Below are 23,441 nucleotides of genomic sequence, written 5' to 3' on the forward strand. Positions count from 1 at the left end.
CGAAGTTGACTCTATTTTCGCATGAACCCCTTAAACGAATTTGTCTTTTATATTCGTATGATCTGAACTGGTACGAATATGGCCCCTAAATTCGCAAGCACTATTAAGTTCGTTTAATGACAGTAACATTTGAAATTTCATTTATGAAAACGAATTTAAAATTCGTTTGGAGAGAAACGAACATTATTTTCGTTGGAAGATACTTAGACTGAACTTCGGGTGAGGGAAAAAGGGTTTATAAATTCGTTACAATGGAAAACGATCATTAAGTTCGTTTGGGCTCAATATTGAACGAAGTTATTTGTTAAATTCGTATGGCATGGATCTAAACTTAAGCTAATTTCGTTTTGAACAAGATAATTTCGTTTGATGTTGCAGGCATACGAACATAAGACTGAACTTAACAAAAATCACGGGTTTTGAAGATTAAGGCATGTTACGACCCAAATTTGATCACCAAACAGTTACTAGACTTATTTAAACATAAACCCATTCATTTTTAACACGATTTTGACGTCAAAATGACCAAATCATCAAGAACACAAGTCTAAAAAGTTTATTTTTAATTTCATCAAAAACATAAGATTTGTGGTTGTTACCTCAAAACCGATTACAGAAACACGTTTTGATGATTACAAGGAAGCTAAGGATATCAATGATTTCACCCAAACCAACCAAAATCAGGAGATGAATTTAGTGTGTGTTTTAAGGTGTGGGGAGTGTGTGAAGAGAGGTAGGAGATGATGAATAGTAAACTTTTAGGGTTTTACACTTTCTATTTATACCTTACCATAAAAAAATGAGATTTCACAACTACAAGGACCATTTTACAATTAATTTAGGCTGAACTCTTTTATGAACTTTTAACATTTACGAACCGAACATATTATATTACTGCACGTAATCACGAACTCGTCGTACAATATTAATATTTAGATCAATTTGAAGTTCACCTAAGCACATAATGAACATCTAAAATACGTCTATAACTCATATAAATTAGACTGTCTGGCCGATCTAGTGACATAGATACGTTTTTAAGAACTTAAATAGAACATTTCTGGGACGGTTGTTACAATAAATTAATTAGAAAATGTTTTAAACTTTAAATAAAATGATGTCATAATTCAAGACAATAAAAAAGAAACAATTTATATGAAGATTCTAATAATGACAAGTATTATTTACAAATTAATGATGTCATAAAAATTTATTTTATTTATATAAGAGAATAAATTTTGGGATTATATAATCACTTATAGATTATGTCTATATATAATTATAACTTTATTATTATATACTTCAGATTGGAATGATATCTTATTATCTCGTTTTCATCATCGCCAGATACGAATTATTGTATAAGTTAGACAGTCAATGTGATTAATATAAAAAATCAAGCATGTGTACTAATTGTTACGTCGATCCATTGGACAAAACATCTCAAGTCTTGCAGTCAAATACTTAAATAATACAGTACAAATTGTAATCTTTTTCATTTAACTCGGGAGATCGATAGGTATTTTTCTGAGCATCGGGTTGACATGTAGCTTTGATATATATATATATATATATATATATTAAGCATAATCAATATTCTATATGCTAATGGTTACATATTTTATTTTGGTTATAAATCAAAGAAGCATATCATATCATTACATGCACCTTTTAATTTTTTCAATAGAGAAAATATAGAGTAGTATATTCGATAGAATGAAGGTGCGTCGAATCAAAAGAGTAATCTTGAAGTTTGCTTTGATTCTTAATTATTATTGTATCCAAAAGTCAACCTATGTATAGTAAGAACTCTACTTTTTCTCTCGTTTTATCAATTTATTTCATTAATTACTCATTTTATCATCATCTTATTCCACTCCCACATACCATATTCCATTTTCTACATATTCATTCATCTCGTTTTTAAGCATCATCATACCTTTCCACACTTCACATCCACCATACCTAGCTTACCCCTAGCATATATTTTCCTCCATATTATTATCATTTATTTTCCTCCTCTTTATATATATATATACTTACATACACCCCATTTCTTCTAAACTTCATTAATTAATTCATCAATCAAATGGGGTTTGATAGTGTTTGTGACACGGGACTTGTCTTAGGACTAAGCCTTAATTCATCACCAATCACCAAGGGTGTGGTGACCGAAAAAATGGCAATTTTCGAGCCATCACTAACGTTAGGTCTTTCTAGCAACTTTCATCATGACTACCATAACACTTATAACAACAAACTAGTGAGTGATCTTGGTGGTGGATTGTATCGACAAGATAGCACGGTAATTAGCGGTGGAGGTTCATCATTTTCGAACAATAACATGAGTGTGAAAAGGGAGAGAGACCAGCTTGGAACTAGTGAAGAATGCGAAAGAGTTTCAAATGATAATAATTATTCAAGAGTGATGAGTGCAACAAGTGTTGATGATATTGAAGATGATGATGGTTGTGTTAATGGTAGGAAGAAACTTAGGCTTACCAAGCCTCAATCTGCTCTTCTTGAAGAAGCCTTTAAACTTCAAAGCTCTTTAAACCCTGTATGTGTAACTCCTCTCATTATTCACACACACTGCTCGTTTAAATGTCACTGTGGATTTTCGAGTCATCTAACAATTAACTCATCGTTTCAATATATACGAGTAATATATATCACACAACTTAACCCTAGAAAATGAGATGATTTAGTAAAGTTGGTTGTATAAGCTAACGATGATTAATGTTGTATATTAGCAGAAACAAAAGCAAGAACTTGCAAGGGAGCTAAAGCTAAGGCCTAGGCAAGTTGAAGTTTGGTTCCAAAATAGAAGAGCCAGGTATATATATATATATATATATATTCATTATTCTTTAAAATTCTTTTCTGAACCATCAAGTTTTCAATAAGGAAAATGATAAATCCTACTAAATATTAGCTTAAAAATATATCTTCCTAAAACTTTAAGAATGTGACATACGTAATCCACTAATTCTATTTCATAATCTTGTCTGTTGATTTTTTTACCTTTTATCATCCAATAGTTAAGAGAATTTTTTTAAGCTATTTTGTTATAAGGATTAATCATTTCTCACTTTCAATAATTATATGCAAATGTTTTCTAAATTTTTTTTTTAAACAACTTTTCTGGTTATACCCAAACCCAACTTTTGCGATATTGTTAATTTATGTCTTGATATAGGTTTTAAAATTGTCCTTTAATTAATGAGACAATATAGCAATTTACGTGAGGAAACAAGAAGCAAACTGGCAACAAGTTACGTTGTTAACACTTTTTTATGGCAAATCAACGATTAAAAACTAGAAGCAACATCTTAGCGTAGTAATGTTTCTATGCATGAACAGTTTTGGTGATTAAATTCATAAAAATATATGATGCTAAACAAATATAAACTATATCTGATAAGGTTAGCGTGTTTGTCTTTTTGTAAACATATGTATCCAAAAGAATATATGATATGATCTTGATGACTTGATATATGTCCTCTTGACGTCTATATACGAATTGAATGATTAACGAAACTATATATGATTTGAACTACAATATAATAGAAATTTGAGATCGTCGAATAAATTAAATGAAGCAAAACTATATGATTTACTTTCTTGCTTTCATAATTGTTATCTTTTAATAAACTTACTATAGACACACTTTGTCAAATGTAGATAAGGAAAAAATTTGATATGGATTATTTGTTATTGGTCGTATTAAAAAAGGTTGCGTGCATATTTTCTCCTTTCCATTATTTCTTTTTGAAAAATGCAACGTCACGATCAACTGATAGTGTGATTACAACCACTTTATGAGTAATTAGTAACTATAATCTACATATAATTGCATGATACATGCATCAGATTCAATTATCGATTAAAATCTATCTATTATACAAATAAATTTTAAAGGTTTAAACAAAATACTCGTAAATAAACAGGCATATATATATTTTGTAAAGATTTTGATGATGATTGTTTTATAAGATCATATAAAGTATCAACCATTTATAGTTTTTTTTTAACAGCCAATCTTTTATAGTTAATGGTGTATTTATCATACATATATAAAAAAATTGTATTTTATATATCAAATATTCACCTTTTGAATTTTATGGTAAGTGTATACTATTTTATACACCTTAACTCCAACTCCTAAAACTGTATTTAACAATAATTATTATTTTTTTTATGTATATTGTAAGATAGACAGTTTTAATTAGAACTATTTTTAAAGAAAAATAATAATAAAATTATTCTTGTTTCCATTGTATTATTACTTTTCTGCTTTCTTTCTACTATTAGAATAAAAATCTTTTAGACAAAAGAAAAGTAACTAAACACAATCCATGATGACTGAGTTTGCAACAACAGACCAAAAATATTAATGTGGGCTCTATTGGTCTGCCTTTGATTGCAATATCCAACTACAATTATTCCTAGCTAACACTAATGTTACCTTTCAACTTATGCCACCAATCATGAATCATGGAAAATACTACTATGACTTAAAGATAATTAGAAACAAATATATACACGTAATCTAGCTAACTACTTTTATTCGACAACTTTGTACGTTTTTTTCTAATATTGGATTATATGTTTTTAAATAACAGGACGAAATTGAAGCAAACCGAAATGGACTTTGAACACTTGAAGAAATGTTGTGAGAAATTAAATGATGAGAATCGAAGACTCCAAAAAGAGCTTCAAGAACTTAAAGCAATGAAGTCGTCTCAACCGTTTATTATGCAGTTGCCGGCGGCCACTCTCACCATGTGTCCGTCGTGTGAAAGGATTGGAGACTCTAAATCCTCCGCCGTGAAGAACCCTTTTACCATGACTGCTAAACCTCACTACTTTACTTCTTTCGTTAATCCATCTACCGCCTGTTAATAGATCATTAATTCTTCTTTGTGATTTAATCACACACATATATATAGTTTGGTTATGAAAAGTATCTAATTACTTAAATCGCCAATGCATAGCCCTTGCTACCTTTTTTAGAGTCAAGGGTACGTTTTGGCTTGATTTGTTAGTATAAAAATTACTAGAATTTCTAGCATATATATATATATATATAGTTTTTTTTTTTGTGAGTAAAAACTAGCTAGCTAGCTATGTCAATGAATAGTATAATTGTACAAGTGTTAATTATGTGTGCTACACTTAATTTGCGTCATGTAAAATGTTACAAAAATAATGACGTATAATATATAGATTTTTCTATTTGGAGAATCAAAATACATACTATGGTAATGTAATCATATGTCATGCTTATGATGAATGAATAAAACTTTGTCATAACTTAGATTCAATCGAGTAATCAGTTGTTAGCGGATCAATCGAACACATTCACCAGTGAAAGAAAGTTAACATTTAAGAGATTGACTCGCTCAAGGCGGACTCGGTGATCAATGTTCTTTGACATATGATGATATATTTTTCGCAGCCAGTAACCCGACCATTGTTTTTTGGTATCTCGACCACAACTACTATTTGCAGCGATAGTCGCTGCAAATAGTGTGGGTCCCCAGTCTATAATGGCAAATCTGGTAAAATAATAGCGGGGTCCCTGTCAGTAATCGCTGCAAATAGTTGAATATAGACAAAACACCACTATTTACAGCGATAATCGCTGCAAATAGTCTGATCGAGATACCAGATTACTAGTCTGGTCACCCGACGTCTATATTAATTAGTTTGATAATGGAGTATTTGGTTATTCTCTATGTACATGTAACAAAAGAACAATTCAATTTAATAAGTCAAAATAGCAGTAGTAAAAGAAAGAAAACTGTCCATATAGACTACGAAGCGCGTAACCCGACCAGGGAAAAAGCAGTAACCCGACCACCCACTATTAGCGGCGACGTCGCCGCAAATAGTGGGTCCCCCATCTGTCAGTCAACGGCTGTAACTGGCCGAATCACGTGGGTGTGGAGCCCACTATTAGCGGCAACGTCGCCGCAAATAGTGGGTCCCTCCACTACAGATCCATCGTCGATATAAACAAGGCAGCCCCCTTCTTCTTCTTCTTCTTCGTTCGTCTTCTCCATTTTACTCCTCCGTAAAAACTTTTAATTTCTCCAAAAAATCCATTTTTCTCCATTAGTATAACTCACAAATCCGACCATCTATCCCCTCATCATCATTATCAACGTTCTTTTTTACACCATCTACGTTTTCCGGCCTCCCGGAGTCCATTTTCAGGCGTATTTTTAGCGGCGACATTTTTCCAGCGATTATATTTTCCGGCGTACCAGTTTTGCGGGGAACCTATTTTCCACCATTGATATACGGGAAAATAGATTTGAAACTTTTCCGGTTTACTCCGGCGATATTGTTTTCCGGCGACTAATATTTTTGCCGGCCAGCCATCCGTTATTTGTTCTACTCTTTTTTCCGGTAAACCATTTTTTAGACGAGGTAACACTCATTTACCTTTTTATATATAATAATGTTATCAAATATTTATTTCTTATAGAAATTATTAGTTATAGAATTGTTATATTTTTTTGTTAGAAAATATATGTTGAAAAAAAAAGTTAGAAAAAATATGTGTTAGAAAATATGTGTTATAAAATATTAGTTATATAAATGTTATAGTTTAATGTTATATAAAATATATGTTAGGAACAAGTGTTAGTAAATATATGTTAGAAAGTATTAGTTATAGAAATGTTATAGTTTTATAGTTAGGAAAGATTACTTATGTTATTATAGTTAGGAATGATATGATTTTTAGAAATTCATAAATATTTAAGAAAACATTTGTAGTTATAATTATTATTTATTATAGTTCAAAGTATGATTCTTAGTTAGAAAACACTTTTTAGTATGATTGTAATTGTTAATATAGTTGTTATTAGGTTAGTATTAATGTTATAAACGAATGTTTGAAAAAAAGTTGCAAAAAAGTGGTCATTTTAGGTATAATAATTTTGGAAAACAATTTTGTGTCGAAAATATGTTAATTTAGGTCGCACCTTTTTTATGACTTTTATGTTTGTTTATGTTATTTTATAAATTGGGACGGTTGATGTAGGTTAAAATGGCTGCACTTCACGGCGGAGATGGTGGCAACGACCCTCCAAACTGGGGGTGGAATCCCGAATGGGGTTGTAGGCGTACGGGTGGTAAGTATATATTAATGTACGTTGCATATAAATATATGGTACATATGTATATATATATATATATATTTGTTATTTTATTTTGTTTTGGAGGTATTAGCACAGGGAGAGCTGCTGCTGCTAACAACGATCTGGAGCGCGAGTTTCAGAATTCGGGACGCCGAATCTCGCTTATGTTAAATAACGATCTCAGTATGTGGCAGGCAATCGGGGACCACGCCAAGTGGTACAAGAGCTATTTGGGGACCTATGTCGCTACCGTCCCACATAATTACGAGTCGTGGGATCAGGTGCCCCAGCCCATCAAGGATGGACTTACTGACTGGCTTATGGTATAAAACTAATTTTTTTTACTTTTTAAATACTTTATTTAAAAAAAATGGTAGATGCTAACTTTTACTTGGTACTATTGCAGAGACAGTTCTACTTAGAACCATATCTAGGTCACCTAGAAAATCACCCGTTACGAGAGGCCGTGACCAGGATGATACGTCAGGATGCCCTGAAGATCTACAGGGATAAAAAAGCAAAATTCAAGAAGACTTGGCTCACTGACAGGGGTGGGTCCCAGAGGCTGGCAGAACTGGAGGGTCAACCTCCGTATGGGATGCCTCCACAGGTGTGGAGTTATCTACTGGGTTACTGGACCAGCGAGCCCTGGATGATTGCTGCCCAAAGAAACACGACAAACAGGCAGCAACAAAATAATTTTGTCAGTACTCACGTTCGGCAGTCATACGCTCAGCGTGAATGGCGTTACGCTGTAAGTTATACGTAATTATTTATATCCACGTATGTAAACATATATCTATACAGGAAGGTACGCCCTGCTTGGCCCGACCTTCTTCTCGCTTTTAGGAAGTTCGTAATGTCTTCTTTGCGAGTCAAGTTTCCTGGAAATTCAAGTTTGAGGTTTACCAGGATCTGATGTGGGTACAAACCGCAATCCGATTGGGTCCCCACAAATTCCTTTTCTTCATCCGTCATCCGTCTAGCGTATGCATTCCCTTGCAGATTGGTAGTTGGATCATGATTGTGTCTCCAATCCTTGACAGTTAACCTCCAACCACCATCACGCCCAGGGCGGCCTATCAAAGTGAAGGGACAACCTATCTTACTGGACCGTTTGGGTGGGCCAATTAACCTTGCATCGCGCACTCCACCGTGGTGACATATAAGTGTCACTTTATTCACCACCTCTTTTGAGTTTTTGTTCGTCCGCCGTATAACTAGAACATAACCCAAATCCATTGCTGTTCTTTGAGCCCACTCCGTTAATTCTTCAAAGGAACCGAACACCTCATCAGTTTCAAAGTCCCCAGCTTCGCATTCATATTTACCGTCTGCATCAGGTTGCTCAAACACATTATCCGGCACTTCAATACATACGTTTTCTGGGTCTGCCCAAATATCCTCCAAACTATCCATCTGAAACAATTCAAGTAAACATCAACCTCAATAACTATTAATGGTGTCCATACTCTATATATATATATATATATATATTTACATCTATACTCAATATATATATATATAAACAAAACGCTTGAAAAAGAAATATACACAATACCATCAACTACAAATACTGTTAAAATATATATCTTGAAACGCTTGAAACAATATGCTTGAAAAAATACAATACGCTTGAAACAATACGCTTGAAAAAATATATATCTATACTCAAGAATTTTTTTTTAGAAACTTATATTATTTCAATATAGTTCCGCAACATATATACTATCTAAAAATGATGGGCTACCATCATTTTATCCTATCAAAGAATGGTTCGGTATGACAAATTTTCATTCCCACTACGGCGCAGTGGGAGACCTGACCTGCAACCCTAATACCATTTTGACAACCAAACCAACTTAAAACCTTCATATGACGCAATGAGCTTCACATACTACATTCCGAAAGTTTCTAACAACATCATAAACACATTTCCAACACAATTACATCATAACTGGATTCAAAACTCATGAGCGCCATCAAACGGGTCATTTACCCATTTTGACACCATTTTCGCCCGACATTCAAAATTACAATTCTCAAAAGCTTTACACCTGAACTTTTGCAGAATTTCAACCAAAACATCACCATAAAACCAAGATGTACCAAGAGCCAAAGGAGGGAGACAACTAGGCATTTACACCAAAATATCGTCATTAATCCAAGAATGACCTAAATACCTTCAAGAGCTTCCAAAGTTACTTCAAGCTCTAATTCAACTTCCTTCAATCAACAACACTAGTTGCTTCTTCCGGAACTACCTATAAAAGGGTAAACAACTAAAATATAAGCAAAGGCTTAGTGAATACACTTGCATACATTTACGAATACGAAGGAGGGCATAGTACAAGGACTTTCACATGTAACCTATGGCATTGTCATGTCACATTTACATATTCACCTTACACACAAACAATGCATATATGGATCCATATAGGCTACACAATCATAACAATCATATCTATCGGGATTCTTAGGCCCCGGAGGTTCTTAGGCCTCATATCACATCAACTATCGGGATTCTTAGGCCGCGGAGGTTCTTAGGCCTCATAAACAATGCCCCACATGGGCTTCATGCCAAATCAATTACCATGCTTGGAACATTCACATCTCATGGTAATTGACCCAACGTAAACATAAGGGTATGCAAATATACTCACCTCCTCCGCAACAAAGATAATAACGCTAAATGAACAAGCACAAGCAATCTTCAACCTATGATCATATTGTAAAAATGCATAAGCTTACATTCACAACTATGACTAGCTCAACCTAGTCATACTCAAACACTAGCCTTCCTAGACCCAAAACCCAACCCATTTGTCATTGAGTTTCATTTTCTTTAACAAACACACTAGGTAGTTCAACCTACCATTTTCATCAATAATTTCATAACTAGTCAAAATTCATCTTTTCTCAATAACTAAAATTTATCACATGCACCCATTATTTTCATAAACAACATATCATATAACTCAATGACAGCTAGGTTAACTAAGGAATTGGGGAAAAATTAATCATAATTCAATTTCTAGTAAAACCCCCAATTTGGTTTCTTCATGAACCCTAAATTCAAAAGAAAGATAATTTGGGGAATTTTCTTACCTCAACAAAAAAGACAATTACTTGGGGTTTTAGATTCACAATTCCTTCCTCCTTTTTCTCCCAATTTTCGGCCACCACCATTAAACCCACAAACCCTAACTTTGAATTCTTGAATAAAGATTACTTGATGGTGATGATTAATATGATTGTTCTTATCCTTGAATTGAAGGGATTTAGCTTGATTTTGAAAAAGAAATGAAAGAGGATTGCATGAAGAATAAAAGTGAGCCAAAGTGGAAGTGTGAGTCAAAAGAAAAGGTGGCTGGCACCCTCCTGGCTTGCCACGCCCCATATGGCTTTTTGGTATTAGAATACCCGCTATCCGTTAAGGTTCCAACTAAATTAACCCCATATTCAAAAATAAAACACTTGGAAACTAATTTAATGCCAAAACTATAAAAAGTGTCAATTTCTTTTACCTTAAAATATTTTGGGTGTTACACATTCAAAAACGCCGCCTAAAATAGCGTGGCGCAATTGTTGAGTCTTCAATGAAATAATCTACCATGAGTACGTCAGCAGACCCATACTGATCTCTATAAATCCGTTCGCGAGTTAAAATTTGTGACGATTCGGCACCATCATTGAGCTCGACACAATCTTTCATAATAGCCATGAGCTTATCATCACTATCGTCATCGCTTAGTAATGGACCCACATATGTATTGTTGCTCGACAAGAAAGACATGATGATTTTATTTTGAAGTAGAATTTGATTTGAAAAGTATGTTTTTGAGTTTTGGTTGAATGATTGAAATGAGTGAATAAATGGTGGAAAAGTTTGGATTTTTTGAAAAATTTGAAAAGTGCTCGTTTATTGAATGATTGAAGAGATAAGTTGATTTTTTTTTACTTTTTTAAATTTACTAGCCGTTAGAAATAAAAAAAAAATAAAAATAAAAAAAGTAAACATGCTTCCTTCTCCGTATTGCCTACCATGGAGCGCTTGAATACACGCTCAATACGCCACCAATACGGCCCACACCCATACGTGTGGACCGTATTCGAAACCCAATACGGACAAAAACATGCCACACCGGGGTCTCTTATTCTTGTTACATGTAAGAGCGAAAATATCAAGTAAGATAAATGTAATCTAAGTCACTATTGTACTTTCCTTATATAAGACTAGCACGGTACCCGCGCAATGCGGCGGTCGTTGTTACAGCGGTCTGGTAATGTTGGGGACATGTGGTGATAATGACTATTGATGTTGGTGTGATTGATGTAAATGTAATTGATGTATAATTAATTGATTTAAAGGAGTAGTTGAAATATTTTAGAAGATAAAGGACTAATGGTGTAAATTATTTTATTGTGGGTATAATAGTCATTTTGCATCTCTTCTTTTTCTAACTTTTCAACAAGGGGTGCATATTTTTTATATATTAGTAAAGATAAATTCAGACACCAACTACACTCGTATTAACAAAACCATTTAACATAAAAAGTTTGAATAAAATATTTACTAACCACAGATTAAGTAGCCAGCTAGAGCCATTTTAAAAGAATTATTGGTTTGGAGAGCCATGATCAAATCTTAATTCCCTATAATTTCGGGTATTTACCTTTTGAACGTGTAGGTAAACGTCTTATCACTCCTGTTTTGAAGGAGTGCGTAAGTTCCAAATTCCAGACACTAAAAGAAAAAGTTCTTCAATAACCATTTTCCTTATTGACAACTAAAATTTAGTCATTAATAAATTTATTTAATTACCATTAAAAAAAGGTGGTAACTAAATTTGGTCATTAAACAAAAATTAGTGGCCACTAAATAACATTTTTTGGTTTTTAAACAAATTAGTGACGGAATTTTAGTAACGAAAAATGACCACTCAAAATTTGGTAACTAACCATAATAGTGACCAAATTTTGATTGTTAGTGACGAAAATTTGGTCATTATAATAAATTAATGACCAAATGTTTTTCGTCACTAATCCATATTTTTCTTATAGTAAGCATACTATTCATCTTAGATATCACTGTTTGGGTCCGAACCATTAACCTGTAACAGTTGCTATTTGAAATGAATATATTTATTCTTCGTATTAAAATCATTTAACGCTACACATTCTTCCTCACAGAATTAATTCTAGTGTAAAATGGGAGTAGATAGTGGATGCCTACAATGGAAAGGATTCAGACGTCACAATGTGCTACTATTAGAAACTTTATAGTTTGTCAACCGACGCAATTACATGACATATATCTTGGAAGTAAATGGGAATTATTATTGTGGACAAACTCTTTAGCTTTCTGAAGTTTCCAGGAACCTACGTTAGTGGTCTACTTGTCTTCACCATTAAATAGTTTGTGTGTTGGAATAAGCTACTAGTACTAAGCTAGTAATCCTATTTTTCGTTAACGTCGATTTTTTGTTTAATTGATAGATCGAACCATCTATCTTTTAACTTTATCTTTATTTTCATTTATACACATATTTAAGGAAAGCTCTAATAATTTACTTGTAAATTATTCGAATTTTATTTTTTAACTATAAAACTCTTCCTTTTAATGGATTTTTTCTTACGTCATGATCAATTAATGCACACTTAAGAATTGGATTTTATTCTTGATCTCTCATATTTTTTTTTTAAAGATATAATTATGAAAACTTATAGATATTCTGTGTGTAGCAGAGTAGAGATTAGTCTAATACTACTATAGGTTTTAATTAAGTTACTAACATATCAAGATAAATTTTGTTTCATTGGAATTGCGTAACAAACTTTAAAATGAATGAATGAAGTAATTGAACAATAATTATTAAAACCTTTCCATTATTATAATTATTAAGTACTTCACTTTAATCACTTTGGACTAAAATATCATTAGAATACGGATATTTGGTTTTGTTAATAGTCATCTACATCACAATATGCTAAACAAACAGAAAGGTAAAGATTAGACTGACAGAAACTATAAAAACTTATTGCGACAAATCAATTTTATATACATGCGAATCGCTGGCTATGTATAAATCTTGACATTATGTGAATCCCAGTGTACAATACAATAGTCCACTTAACATTACTGCTAGTGTATTATTCTCAAGCTTCTGATGCTGTCCTAATGATTGGGTCACTGAAGCCCAAAACATATTGTCCAATTAGCAATATGACTGGGCCATTGCCCGACGTTTGGACAATTGGTGTTCTTTTGTCACGGGTCAACTCCATTTAATCTATCTGTTTAAACGTACATATCTCGTCATCTAATTACTAAGGGTGAACTTCTAAGGAGTGGTGAGAAGAAGATCCATTATGTTTGCTGGCGGTTTTCCTTCTGGTGATGGATATTATTAGTCCACGCCACCAAACTATGATAGTGATGTAATGATGTGTGCAAGTGTCTGAAGTCATCTGCCTCTAAATGGATGATTGAGGCGAGTATTTATAGAGGCCTAGGAGACAAAGTCTGAGTGTTTTTCCCCTATATTCTTCGGTACGACCTGAGGTCTGTTAGAGACGTACCTTCCTTAATGGAGGTTGGGTCAATATTACGTCATTTTGTCAAGTTAGTTGGCCACGTGTCGTTCACGTGACAACCTACACATGTACTTGTATTGGATCCGCACCATGTTACAATTCCTTTTTGAAGGCTGTGTTATCTTTATCAGTTATGACCAGGTCATACTGCTGACTAGCAGTAACGAAGCCAGGAATTGCGATTGACGGGGGCCGGTCCAGTCGGATGACAAAAGATATTGACGACTCGTGACTAGATAATAGGACCCATCATCCATATAGTTGTCGACTATCTCAAAACGTGGCTTATAATATTGAATTTTTGACAGACTCGTAAAAATCGAAAATATTCTTATATATATATAACATATTATGTAACATATTTGGAAACAAATATAAAGTCACAATTCATTCCCAAACTTTTCTAACGAATTATTAGAAGGAATTCTAAGTTGTAAAACTCATATTTATTTTAATTTTTAAGAACTTGATACGTCATGATATAATAAAAACATATAGAAAAATATTTAACAAATTCAATAGTTAAGTAATTTGCATATTTTATAATTTTGTAATATAAGTATAGCTAATATCTTTAATAATGCTGTACTACGTTTAAAACTAGAAACCAATTTCATTTTTTTTCTTTCGAGTTAATTAACAAAATATACAAAAATAAAACAACTAACTTATTTAATGAATATTTTTTTACTGTGTTTGCCAAGACGAAACCAATACCTTTTTCTCTCTTTTCAATGATTTTATCTTTATCTTTTATTCCCCCCTCTCTCTCATTTTTATTCATCTCTCTAATATTCTCACTTTGCGTTTCTAAAGTGACCAGTTATGGCTGTCGGAAACACCATAGATAAACCCACTGTCAATATTATCATATATATATACATGCCCACAATCATCAACCATCATATATATGTATGATTTCCACCATTTTTGAATTCATTGCAGGGGGCTATTTTATACTAAGGTCAAAAACCCCTTGTCTCTGCCACTGCTGACTAGGATGGTACACTATCACTATTAATCTTTATAATATGAGCCCAAAAAAGCAATGAGTTTCGAAAATACTTGTTTCGCTAGTCCGTTTTACTTCTTTAGTAGATTTAGGCTAAGGCTAAGTGGCGATATTTCCTTTTTATATACTAACTCTAATATTATAAGAAACCCATTCCAAAAAACTCATATGCCCCTACTCCTGAACTCATTTTTGCTCATGCCGGAATTCAAAACCGAAGACCTTAAAGTCTTAAAGCCCTTCAATTCTCAAGTATCAATCCATCTATTAATGAATGTGGTCAGTCCATTATACTACTTCAATTATTAATACCCAGATCTTTGATCTCAACACTTTAAAAGTACAATTGGAAATTGAGTTGAGTTATATATAAGTAATGAAAATTATGTTAAATTAAACTAAAACAAGTCATAAACGTTAAGGAAGCCAATGGTGCCGGTCTTGGCATGTACTCGCTTCTCACCATACTTTGGAGAACACCGTTGGCACCAACACCACCATTTTGGGTCCGTTTTGGAAGCCACATTCTCCAAAGAATGGATAGAAGGTGGGTGCAGGCTATTTTAATTATTAACGAGATACGTTTGCCCCGGGAGACATTATATTTATTGTGTGAAGTACCATGTAAAAATTATTACATGCTTTTATAAATGTTATATAGCTCAAAACCTGAGTTGATATTGATTTTTTAATGAGTAAGCAATTATAAATTAGAAAAAATCAACAGTATAATTTTATAACAGATTAATATATTATATAGATTCCAAAAGATAATAAGTATGAAAGTAGAATATTTAAAATAAAAAACAAATTAATAATACAAACATAATAAAAGCTAATTTCCTAAATCATTGAAAATAGAAAGTGAAACAAAAATAATTCATAATAATAAAACATCAACCGAAATAACATTGAAACTAATAAGTATTGCAAACAAAATTTTCGGAGATGGTTAAGTGTATATATTCCAAACATAAACCCTACTTTTATATGTATATATACAATGTAATAGTTCACTTCTAATAAGATTAGATAATCTTAAAAATGTTACAAACTTAAAAAATAATAATATGCAATTAAAATAAGTGATATTTTGTAAACAAATTGAAAACAATTTAAAAGATCAAAACATAATTTGTAATTAAGAATATAAGATTGGTCCAAAAGAAAACGAAGTGACCAATTAAGAAAATGAAAACGGGCCCAAAGAAATAAAATGGTCCGTTACTATTCTTTACACACGATTTTTTTACCTTTCTTTTTAACATATATATTAATGTGTAATGTGTATATAGCTTGTGTCTAAACAACATAATATTAAAGAATATGGGGAGAATGGTGATATTAATTGTTGGTAGGGTACGGTGTATGTTCTAGGTATGTTCTGGAAGGAAAAGTAATGTAGCGTTGATGTGTATTGATGATCAGGATGATGGTATTGTTAAGAAAGGCCTAAAGACTTCCATGTAGTAGAGTAGTAAATTACGGAGTAAGACATTTTTGAAACAAAATGGTAGGATTTTTAAATTAAAAGACTTTATTTAAACAAAGTTACAATTTGAATAATTGAAGCCCATAAATACAAAGTTACAATTTGAATAATTGAAGCCCATAAATACAAAGTTACAAATACAATAATTTCACGCTATAGAACACATTTTATGGTACAATTTCAAATTCAACCCTCGTGTACATATACAATTATATATCCACTGACTTTATTTATAACACACACATAAAAATACGCTTGTTGCTCTCATGATCGATTGATGGAAATAATGGTCAATATAGCCATACATATACATTTCATATATTGTATGTTATATTCCAGCAACGCATTCGGGTGGTGTGACAGGGTAACGGTGTTTATCAGTACAATAATCATAAACCATATGGTTCATTCGTACCCATCTGTAACGACGGGCTGCAACTGGGTCGAGCTGTTGGTAAGTAGAACCTTCCCACCAATTTGAAGGATTAGAAGCACAGGATCTGGGACCAGGGACTACACAACCCTCAATGTCGAAATCCTTGTAGTATGCATAAAAGGGTGCTTTATTCCAATCTATTTTTTCAAGCCCACCTCTTGTTGCCCAATCATCTGCTTCCCATAATGTGGAGTAAACTCCCATTGGCTGGAATTTGGGAAATGGGACACCTTTAGCTTCATTGTTCTTGTAGACCCTAATTGGCACTTCATCCACAGAAAACCTGTACCATCATTTATGCATTTTTTTAGTTTTGTTATAAAAAAAATGGTCAAAATGGGCCTGCAACAGGGTTTTGGTCAGTGTTTATGTAGAAAAATGGGTGGGTTTAACATTCGGTTAAAACGGGCCAGTCTGGGTCAGGTTGGCTTCTTTGGTTCGCTATAAGCTAATTGGGCCTTATATGCGTCTCACATGTGGGCCGGTTGGAAAATCAACCTTAAGTAGAAAACAATTGCTAATAGCCTAATACCTTAATTATAACTTTTTTAACTGCTACTTACTCGATCCTAAACTACTACAGTAAAGACCAAGAAGCACCAATGCTTGGAATTAAACCCGGGGCTTTTCCCTAAGAGGCAAGAGCCTCAACCACTCAGAATGTTGAATGACACCTTAATTATAACTAATGAGTTGATTGTTATTACAATAAGTGTTAAGAGGTTATACCAAGACTTTTATAGTGTATAACTGTATAAGTTTCCTTTTTCTTTAAGTTAATCTTATTGATTATACATGTTTAATATGTTAGAAATAAATATGGTAAGAACGATGAATCTAGCTCTACATATATATTTTGATCGAAATAGCCTATCTACTTACACAACATGGTGATGGTTCCACAAGATGGAGTAAGTGTGATAGTCAGCTGCAGGGTCAAACCAAAGGTTAACCCTTTGTTCTCTATCACCTTTTCCATGAGCATACACATTTGTTTGGACCGAGTAAGGTTGCCCTGTTCGGTTGCCCAAGAACTCAAAATCCAGCTCGTCACGCACTTGATCTGTATCCGAATTCATCTGCCATGAAAATATACAGTACCAAGACATATATAAATATTAGTCACAATATAACTATAACTAGTTAACGAAATACTTATATAATTTTCTTTTTAAAGTTTACGTACATAGAAGGCAGTAACAGTGCCAGCTGAATCTCCCGGTATAAGCTTAATCTTCATGCTAACACGTCCAAATAAGTATTGGCTTTTTGAAGCAAAACCGCATCCTGTGATACATAATCAAACACGAATGAGGCCATCTCCTTTTTTGAAAAACTTATCAAAGGCAGGACATTGTACATATATTGTACATAGAAGCTGACCCGTACACCACTTTGTTTTAACCATACACCAAACATGTTTTACAGGTTTATACAATACACCAGTACTCTAAAGCACATTTGGTGGTGTATGGCTAGAAAAAGTGGTGTACGGATCATACTCATTATAGTACGTACCTGAGTTTTGGTCAAGAACAAGTTGAATGGCTCTGCCACCATCAAGTTGTTTAATGTGGGAATCGGACCATGTGATACGAAAATCCTGGAGGAACGTAGCGGGTTTGGCATTGGCCACGAGCAATATTGCCGAGAAGACGATTAGGAAAAGAGAAAGGTTTTGTTTTTTAGAAATCGTTGTCGTCGAATGTGTCATTTTGATCATATGTACACGAATGGAATATGTATCTTAGTGTGTAATGTATGTTTGTATGTGATGAGTATGAGTTAGATGGATATATATGGGGCTATATATATATACTTTTAGAAATAGATAGTGTGGGGTTCTTAAACTATTGAAATTATAGATATAAAGGGGGCCTATGAAAATTGAGTTCGCTTTCCATACAGCTCATTTTATGCTGCCAATCGGACTAAAACTTACATTCTGATTGGACATGGGCTAAAATTTAAAAGGAGGCTTTCCTATCAAAATTAAACTTAATGCAAGTTAGCTTAAATAATTGTAAACTCATAGGTGTATACAATAGTAATTATTCATCAATAATATGTTATTTGCATATGTATCAAAGTAAAGTTGTTATTGTATATGTACAAAAGTACAAGTCCCATTCATATAAGCAATGAATAATTCATTTTAGATTATACTAGTTTTTAGACCCGTATCCAACACTTGACACAGAATTTACGATATTATCAATGCTAGATATTCATACATTTAAGTCATAAAAGCTTATAATTTTGAAGATATATACGGTTCTAAGTGTTATATTTTGCAAGTTGTAGTACAATAATCATAAGTTCGTCACTGTCATTATTAGCCGATATATATTGATGGAATTGTTTGCCGTAATAATTACACAAGGCACATGCTATAATAATTTCTTTATTATAAAATATTTTGAAATCAGTTGTACTCATGATATGATATTATTATGAAAAATAATTAAGAATTAAAATATAAACATACTTGTGAACATATACATGATATTCCAGTATATGTATTTGATCATGATGCGGGCCCATAAACACATAAGTTTATTTTTAACCATCTGTCCTATGATAATTAGATAACAATTAAAATTATTTTTATATTCTTTGATAACAATTAGGACTCTTGATTTGAGTGACAACTGTAACTTTAAACATTAATACGCAAAATTAATATATATATATAAAAAAAGATAAAACTATATATATTTTTTATTGAGAGTTAAAATGAATCTTGAATGGAGTACATATTGATTTGGATTTAGTATTCAAGTAATGCTCTGTTGAAAATCGTGTTTTGTTCTGTGATCGTCTCATGTTCTGTGATTCCTATTATGTTTAGGATAATGATGTTATATATCGTCATCTTTTATTATGTTTGGGATATGTATCTAGAATTCAAATTGTGTTTATATTAAAAATTAAACTAAATATTAATATTTATAATTTATAAAAATCTAATCTAATATTTTGTTAAAATTTATTAGCTTTTGAAATAATTTTTCATAGAGAATATTTCATATGTTAAAAACTTTTTAATTAATTAAATGATTATAAATATTAAAAAATTCTTTAAAGTTGATTGCTAAAAATAAATATATGGTAAATATTGAGGGCTAAAAAATGTAAATTATTGATGGAAAACAAAAAAGTGTAAATTAATGAGATTTTTTCTACAAATTAATATAAATACTAATATAATAATATATTTGGATAATGATTATTAGTATTTTTAATTTATAATTAATCTAAATGATGACATAAGCGAAAATCAATTTGATGAAATTGAGCGATTTGATTGGTTAATAAGTCATTAGTTCAACTGTCTTATAATATATATTTAGATATGTAGAACGTATACTAAGCAAATATGGTAGAATGAATAGTTATTCATGTGAAATCAAGATATAGGGTTGGATTGATGGATGTATATCAGTATATGTCAGAAGAGGTCTATTTTTAATTAATATATAAGACCAAAGCAAATGAGTAACGGATCATGCCACGAGTGTGTTACTGTTATTATAACTGTATTAAGATTTCAAATTACTTCATAAAGGGAAAAAAAATGCATTGCCTCAAAGATACATTTTTACCTTATTTATGTATCATAAATACTCGTATAAAAAAGGTAACTCATGACTCCAAAACACCACCCACCGGGCCACCCCTACCTCACCCCCGTATCCTAAGTCCTTATTAATATATTTTCATAAATATAAAAAATAAACTCAAACTCAAGATAATCAAAAGAAAAGATTGAGAGATAATGAGTGGATTACACATATCATGTGATAAAAACTTTAGGTTAATTATTAGGTTGATCTTTAGATTGATATATTATTACTCATTTCAAGGTCAAAGGCATTACCATACCCTCTCTATAGTCGAGCTAGTAAAACGAGATATCCTTTTGAAGTGAACGTTCACAAAGATCGGGAAAACTTTTATCTTTCCTTCAATGTAAGTTAGATGATAATAATGAAGTTTTGGTACAAGTTTACTTGATTAATTAACTGTTAACACTATACGTTTTTTGAACTATAAATAACACGACACGTTTAATATATAATGTAACTAGTCTTCAATCTCGTCTGATCAATGGATAGTCTAAAAATATATATATCAAAGGTAAATATGAAATTAATAAATAACATAACAGGTTAAAGATAACAAAACATGAACAAAACAAATTTAAAATAATAAACCCTTTAGTAGTAGAATAAGAAGTCATAATCAAACTATAATTGACAACAAACTAAATTAAAAGAAATGAAAAATAACAATAAAATAACAAATATCAAATAATAAACAAATACGAACAAATATCAAAAATAAAGTTAAAGTAATATAAAAAAATCGTATATTTATTTTGAGAAATTTAGTTAACTTGATTTTTTTATTTAGGATAGGAAGGAGAAGTATAATATGAATGAGGATAATTAATAAAAATTTAACTTGTATATATAATAATTTATTGGGAGAGCTTTAAGAATATTATATATCTTTAAAATCTAAAAAAATTTGTTTTGATTGAAAAAGATTTATGATAAAGTTTTAAATATAATTATCTGTTTAATTAGCAAATAAAAAAATAAGAAAAAATAGAGAAAAAAAAGAGCTCTAGAGTAATTAGAAAAGATCTTTAAGCTTAAAATGAGCTTTAAGAAATGTCAAATGTATCTCCAACCTCCTCTTTAATTATAGTATATATATATTTACAAAGTGATACTATTATGAAAGATAATTAATAATTAAAATATAAATATAAATGTGATTATGTACTTGACATTCAAGTATATGTCTTTGTTTATGATACGGGCCCATAACACAAACCAGTTTATTTTCAATCACTTGTCCTATGATCAATAGATAACAAACAGGATTGTTTTTATATTCTTTTATAATAATTAAAATTATTGATTTGAGTGACAATTGTAACTTTAAACATTAATACGCAAAACTAATATATGAAAAGGGAGATAATGTTATACCTTTTTTTATTGAGAGATAGAATGAATCTTGAATGAAGTTCATATTGATTTGGATTTAGTATTTAAGTAACTCTCTATTGTAAATCGTGTTTTGTTTAGTGACTGTCCCATGTTCTGTAAAACCAATTATGTTTAGGGTAAGGATGTTGTATATCGTTATATATTATTGTGTTTGGGATAGGTATCTAGAGTTCATAGTATGTTTATATTAAATATTAAATTTATTAATATTTTAATTTATAAAATAAGAATCTAATATATTATTAAATTGGACGACATTATCAAAATTGTATTGACTAACCAATGTAAAAATAATATAAAAAATATAATTAAAATGTTTAAGGGTTTTTTGAGTTTTTGTTGAAATAGCATACATTCCATTGGAATCAAAACTTTTCTTTCATATCGTGATTGAACCTTGAATTTCATGTTTTAAAAAATTCAATGAAATATTTTAGGGTGCGTTTAGTTCAAGAAAACTCTCCTGTTTTTTATTTTCATTTTCCAAGAAAACATGGAAAACAAGAAACGCGTTCAAATTGTATTTTTCTAGAAAAGTTTTCCTTGAAAATGAAAATTCCCCTTTCCAACTTTTGCACTAAAATTAGAAAACTGTTTTTTTCAGTTTTTGTTTTCACTTTTCTATTTTCCAAACCTTTTATAAACTTAAAATTAGAAAACAAGTGAATTTGAACATGTTTTCTAGTTTTCTAAAAAGGAAAAATGAAAACTCCATCTTTTATTTTGAACGCGTTTTCAAAAGGGTCTTTTAGAAATGAAAAACCTTTTCATTTTTTAAAAAATTAGAAATGTAAAACTTGAAAATATTTTCTCCAACTAAACGCGCCCTTAAACTCTAACTTTTTTGTTTTCTCAACTAAACATGTGATGAAATAAAATTTATATTCCAATTTTTATGAATTTTAAAAGATTCTATTGAACCAAACGCCCCTATGTATGCTTAGTATACCCCAATTTGAAGATGTAATCGACACAATTGGTCATAAATGAAAACAGATGTGGAGTAAGATAAATGGGCCGCTCCATGAATGTATTGACCCAATGAAAGTTGCCAGCATCGAGCCAGATGTATCATGCAAGTCCCACCTATATGCTATGAGACGTTTGTTAGATGGTTAAATCAATCTGTCACAAGATTGCTACTTACATCACTAAAATGAATGGTGTGATTTGTGTGTTTTCAAGGGAATATATGAAGAGAAAAGAAAAAACAATATTGCTAAATGGATAATGGATTTGATACCATATACATGTTATCTTTGCTCTGTAGACTGTAGTTAATTCCTTCCTTTTCTCTAGCATTCACCTAGTTTTCATTTCAACCCAGCTGCTTTTGATTTTGATTCATTGTATTTATTAACCGCTAATTGTATTGAAAACCTTTCGGATGTCAAAAACAACAAACATTACATCATATAGTTTGGACTTCGGACTAATGTTTATTTTCATGTCATTACATCTACCTTTGAGAGTCATGGTTTCATTTCAAAAATGCGTGTAATTCGCGCTTAAAAGTAGGATTAAATACCGATCTAAAAAAAACTGACTTGATTTTGAATTCATTGTAATTTTACCTTTTTCTGAAAAATTTTCCTTTACACAAATAACATGTTATTTTATTAACAAGGGTACAATGAGCCAATGATTTTGTTAAATTTAACGATCGATTTTTAGGCCTGGATCAATATATATAATCTACCAGAAAATTCATATATAATACTCTACA

At 31.5% G+C, this 23,441-nt stretch overlaps 2 protein-coding genes and 1 long non-coding RNA gene across 4 annotated transcripts; 2 read left to right on the forward strand and 1 right to left on the reverse strand.

Moving 5' to 3' along the window:
- The first annotated feature begins 1,884 nt into the window (after positions 1-1,884).
- LOC122579221 (homeobox-leucine zipper protein HAT22-like) lies at positions 1,885-4,966 on the forward strand. Of its 2 annotated transcripts, none has more exons than XM_043751340.1 (3): positions 1,885-2,560; positions 2,754-2,836; positions 4,626-4,966. In XM_043751340.1, exons 1-3 carry the CDS (start codon positions 2,090-2,092, stop codon positions 4,903-4,905), a joined length of 834 nt encoding a protein of 277 aa, XP_043607275.1. In that variant the 5' UTR covers positions 1,885-2,089; the 3' UTR covers positions 4,906-4,966. The 2 variants fall into 2 exon arrangements, with proteins under 2 accessions (XP_043607275.1, XP_043607276.1); XM_043751341.1 differs by having other exon boundaries at positions 1,888-2,560; positions 2,757-2,836.
- Positions 4,967-6,354: 1,388 nt separating this feature from the next.
- LOC122609818 lies at positions 6,355-7,333 on the forward strand. Its single transcript, XR_006325399.1, has 3 exons — positions 6,355-6,438; positions 7,058-7,148; positions 7,239-7,333. It is a non-coding gene; the product is annotated as an uncharacterized LOC122609818 (long non-coding RNA).
- Positions 7,334-16,329: 8,996 nt separating this feature from the next.
- Positions 16,330-18,481, reverse strand: LOC122610004 (probable xyloglucan endotransglucosylase/hydrolase protein 7). Its single transcript, XM_043782970.1, has 4 exons — positions 18,210-18,481; positions 17,878-17,978; positions 17,574-17,770; positions 16,330-16,974 (listed from the first exon to the last, which is right to left on the reverse strand). The coding sequence occupies exons 1-4, from the start codon at positions 18,412-18,414 to the stop codon at positions 16,584-16,586; spliced, it is 894 nt and encodes a 297-aa protein (XP_043638905.1). The 5' UTR covers positions 18,415-18,481; the 3' UTR covers positions 16,330-16,583.
- Between the last annotated feature and the right edge of the window lie 4,960 nt (positions 18,482-23,441).

This window comes from Erigeron canadensis, chromosome 8 (assembly GCF_010389155.1).
Source record: "Erigeron canadensis isolate Cc75 chromosome 8, C_canadensis_v1, whole genome shotgun sequence".
NCBI classification, from domain to species: domain Eukaryota; kingdom Viridiplantae; phylum Streptophyta; class Magnoliopsida; order Asterales; family Asteraceae; genus Erigeron; species Erigeron canadensis.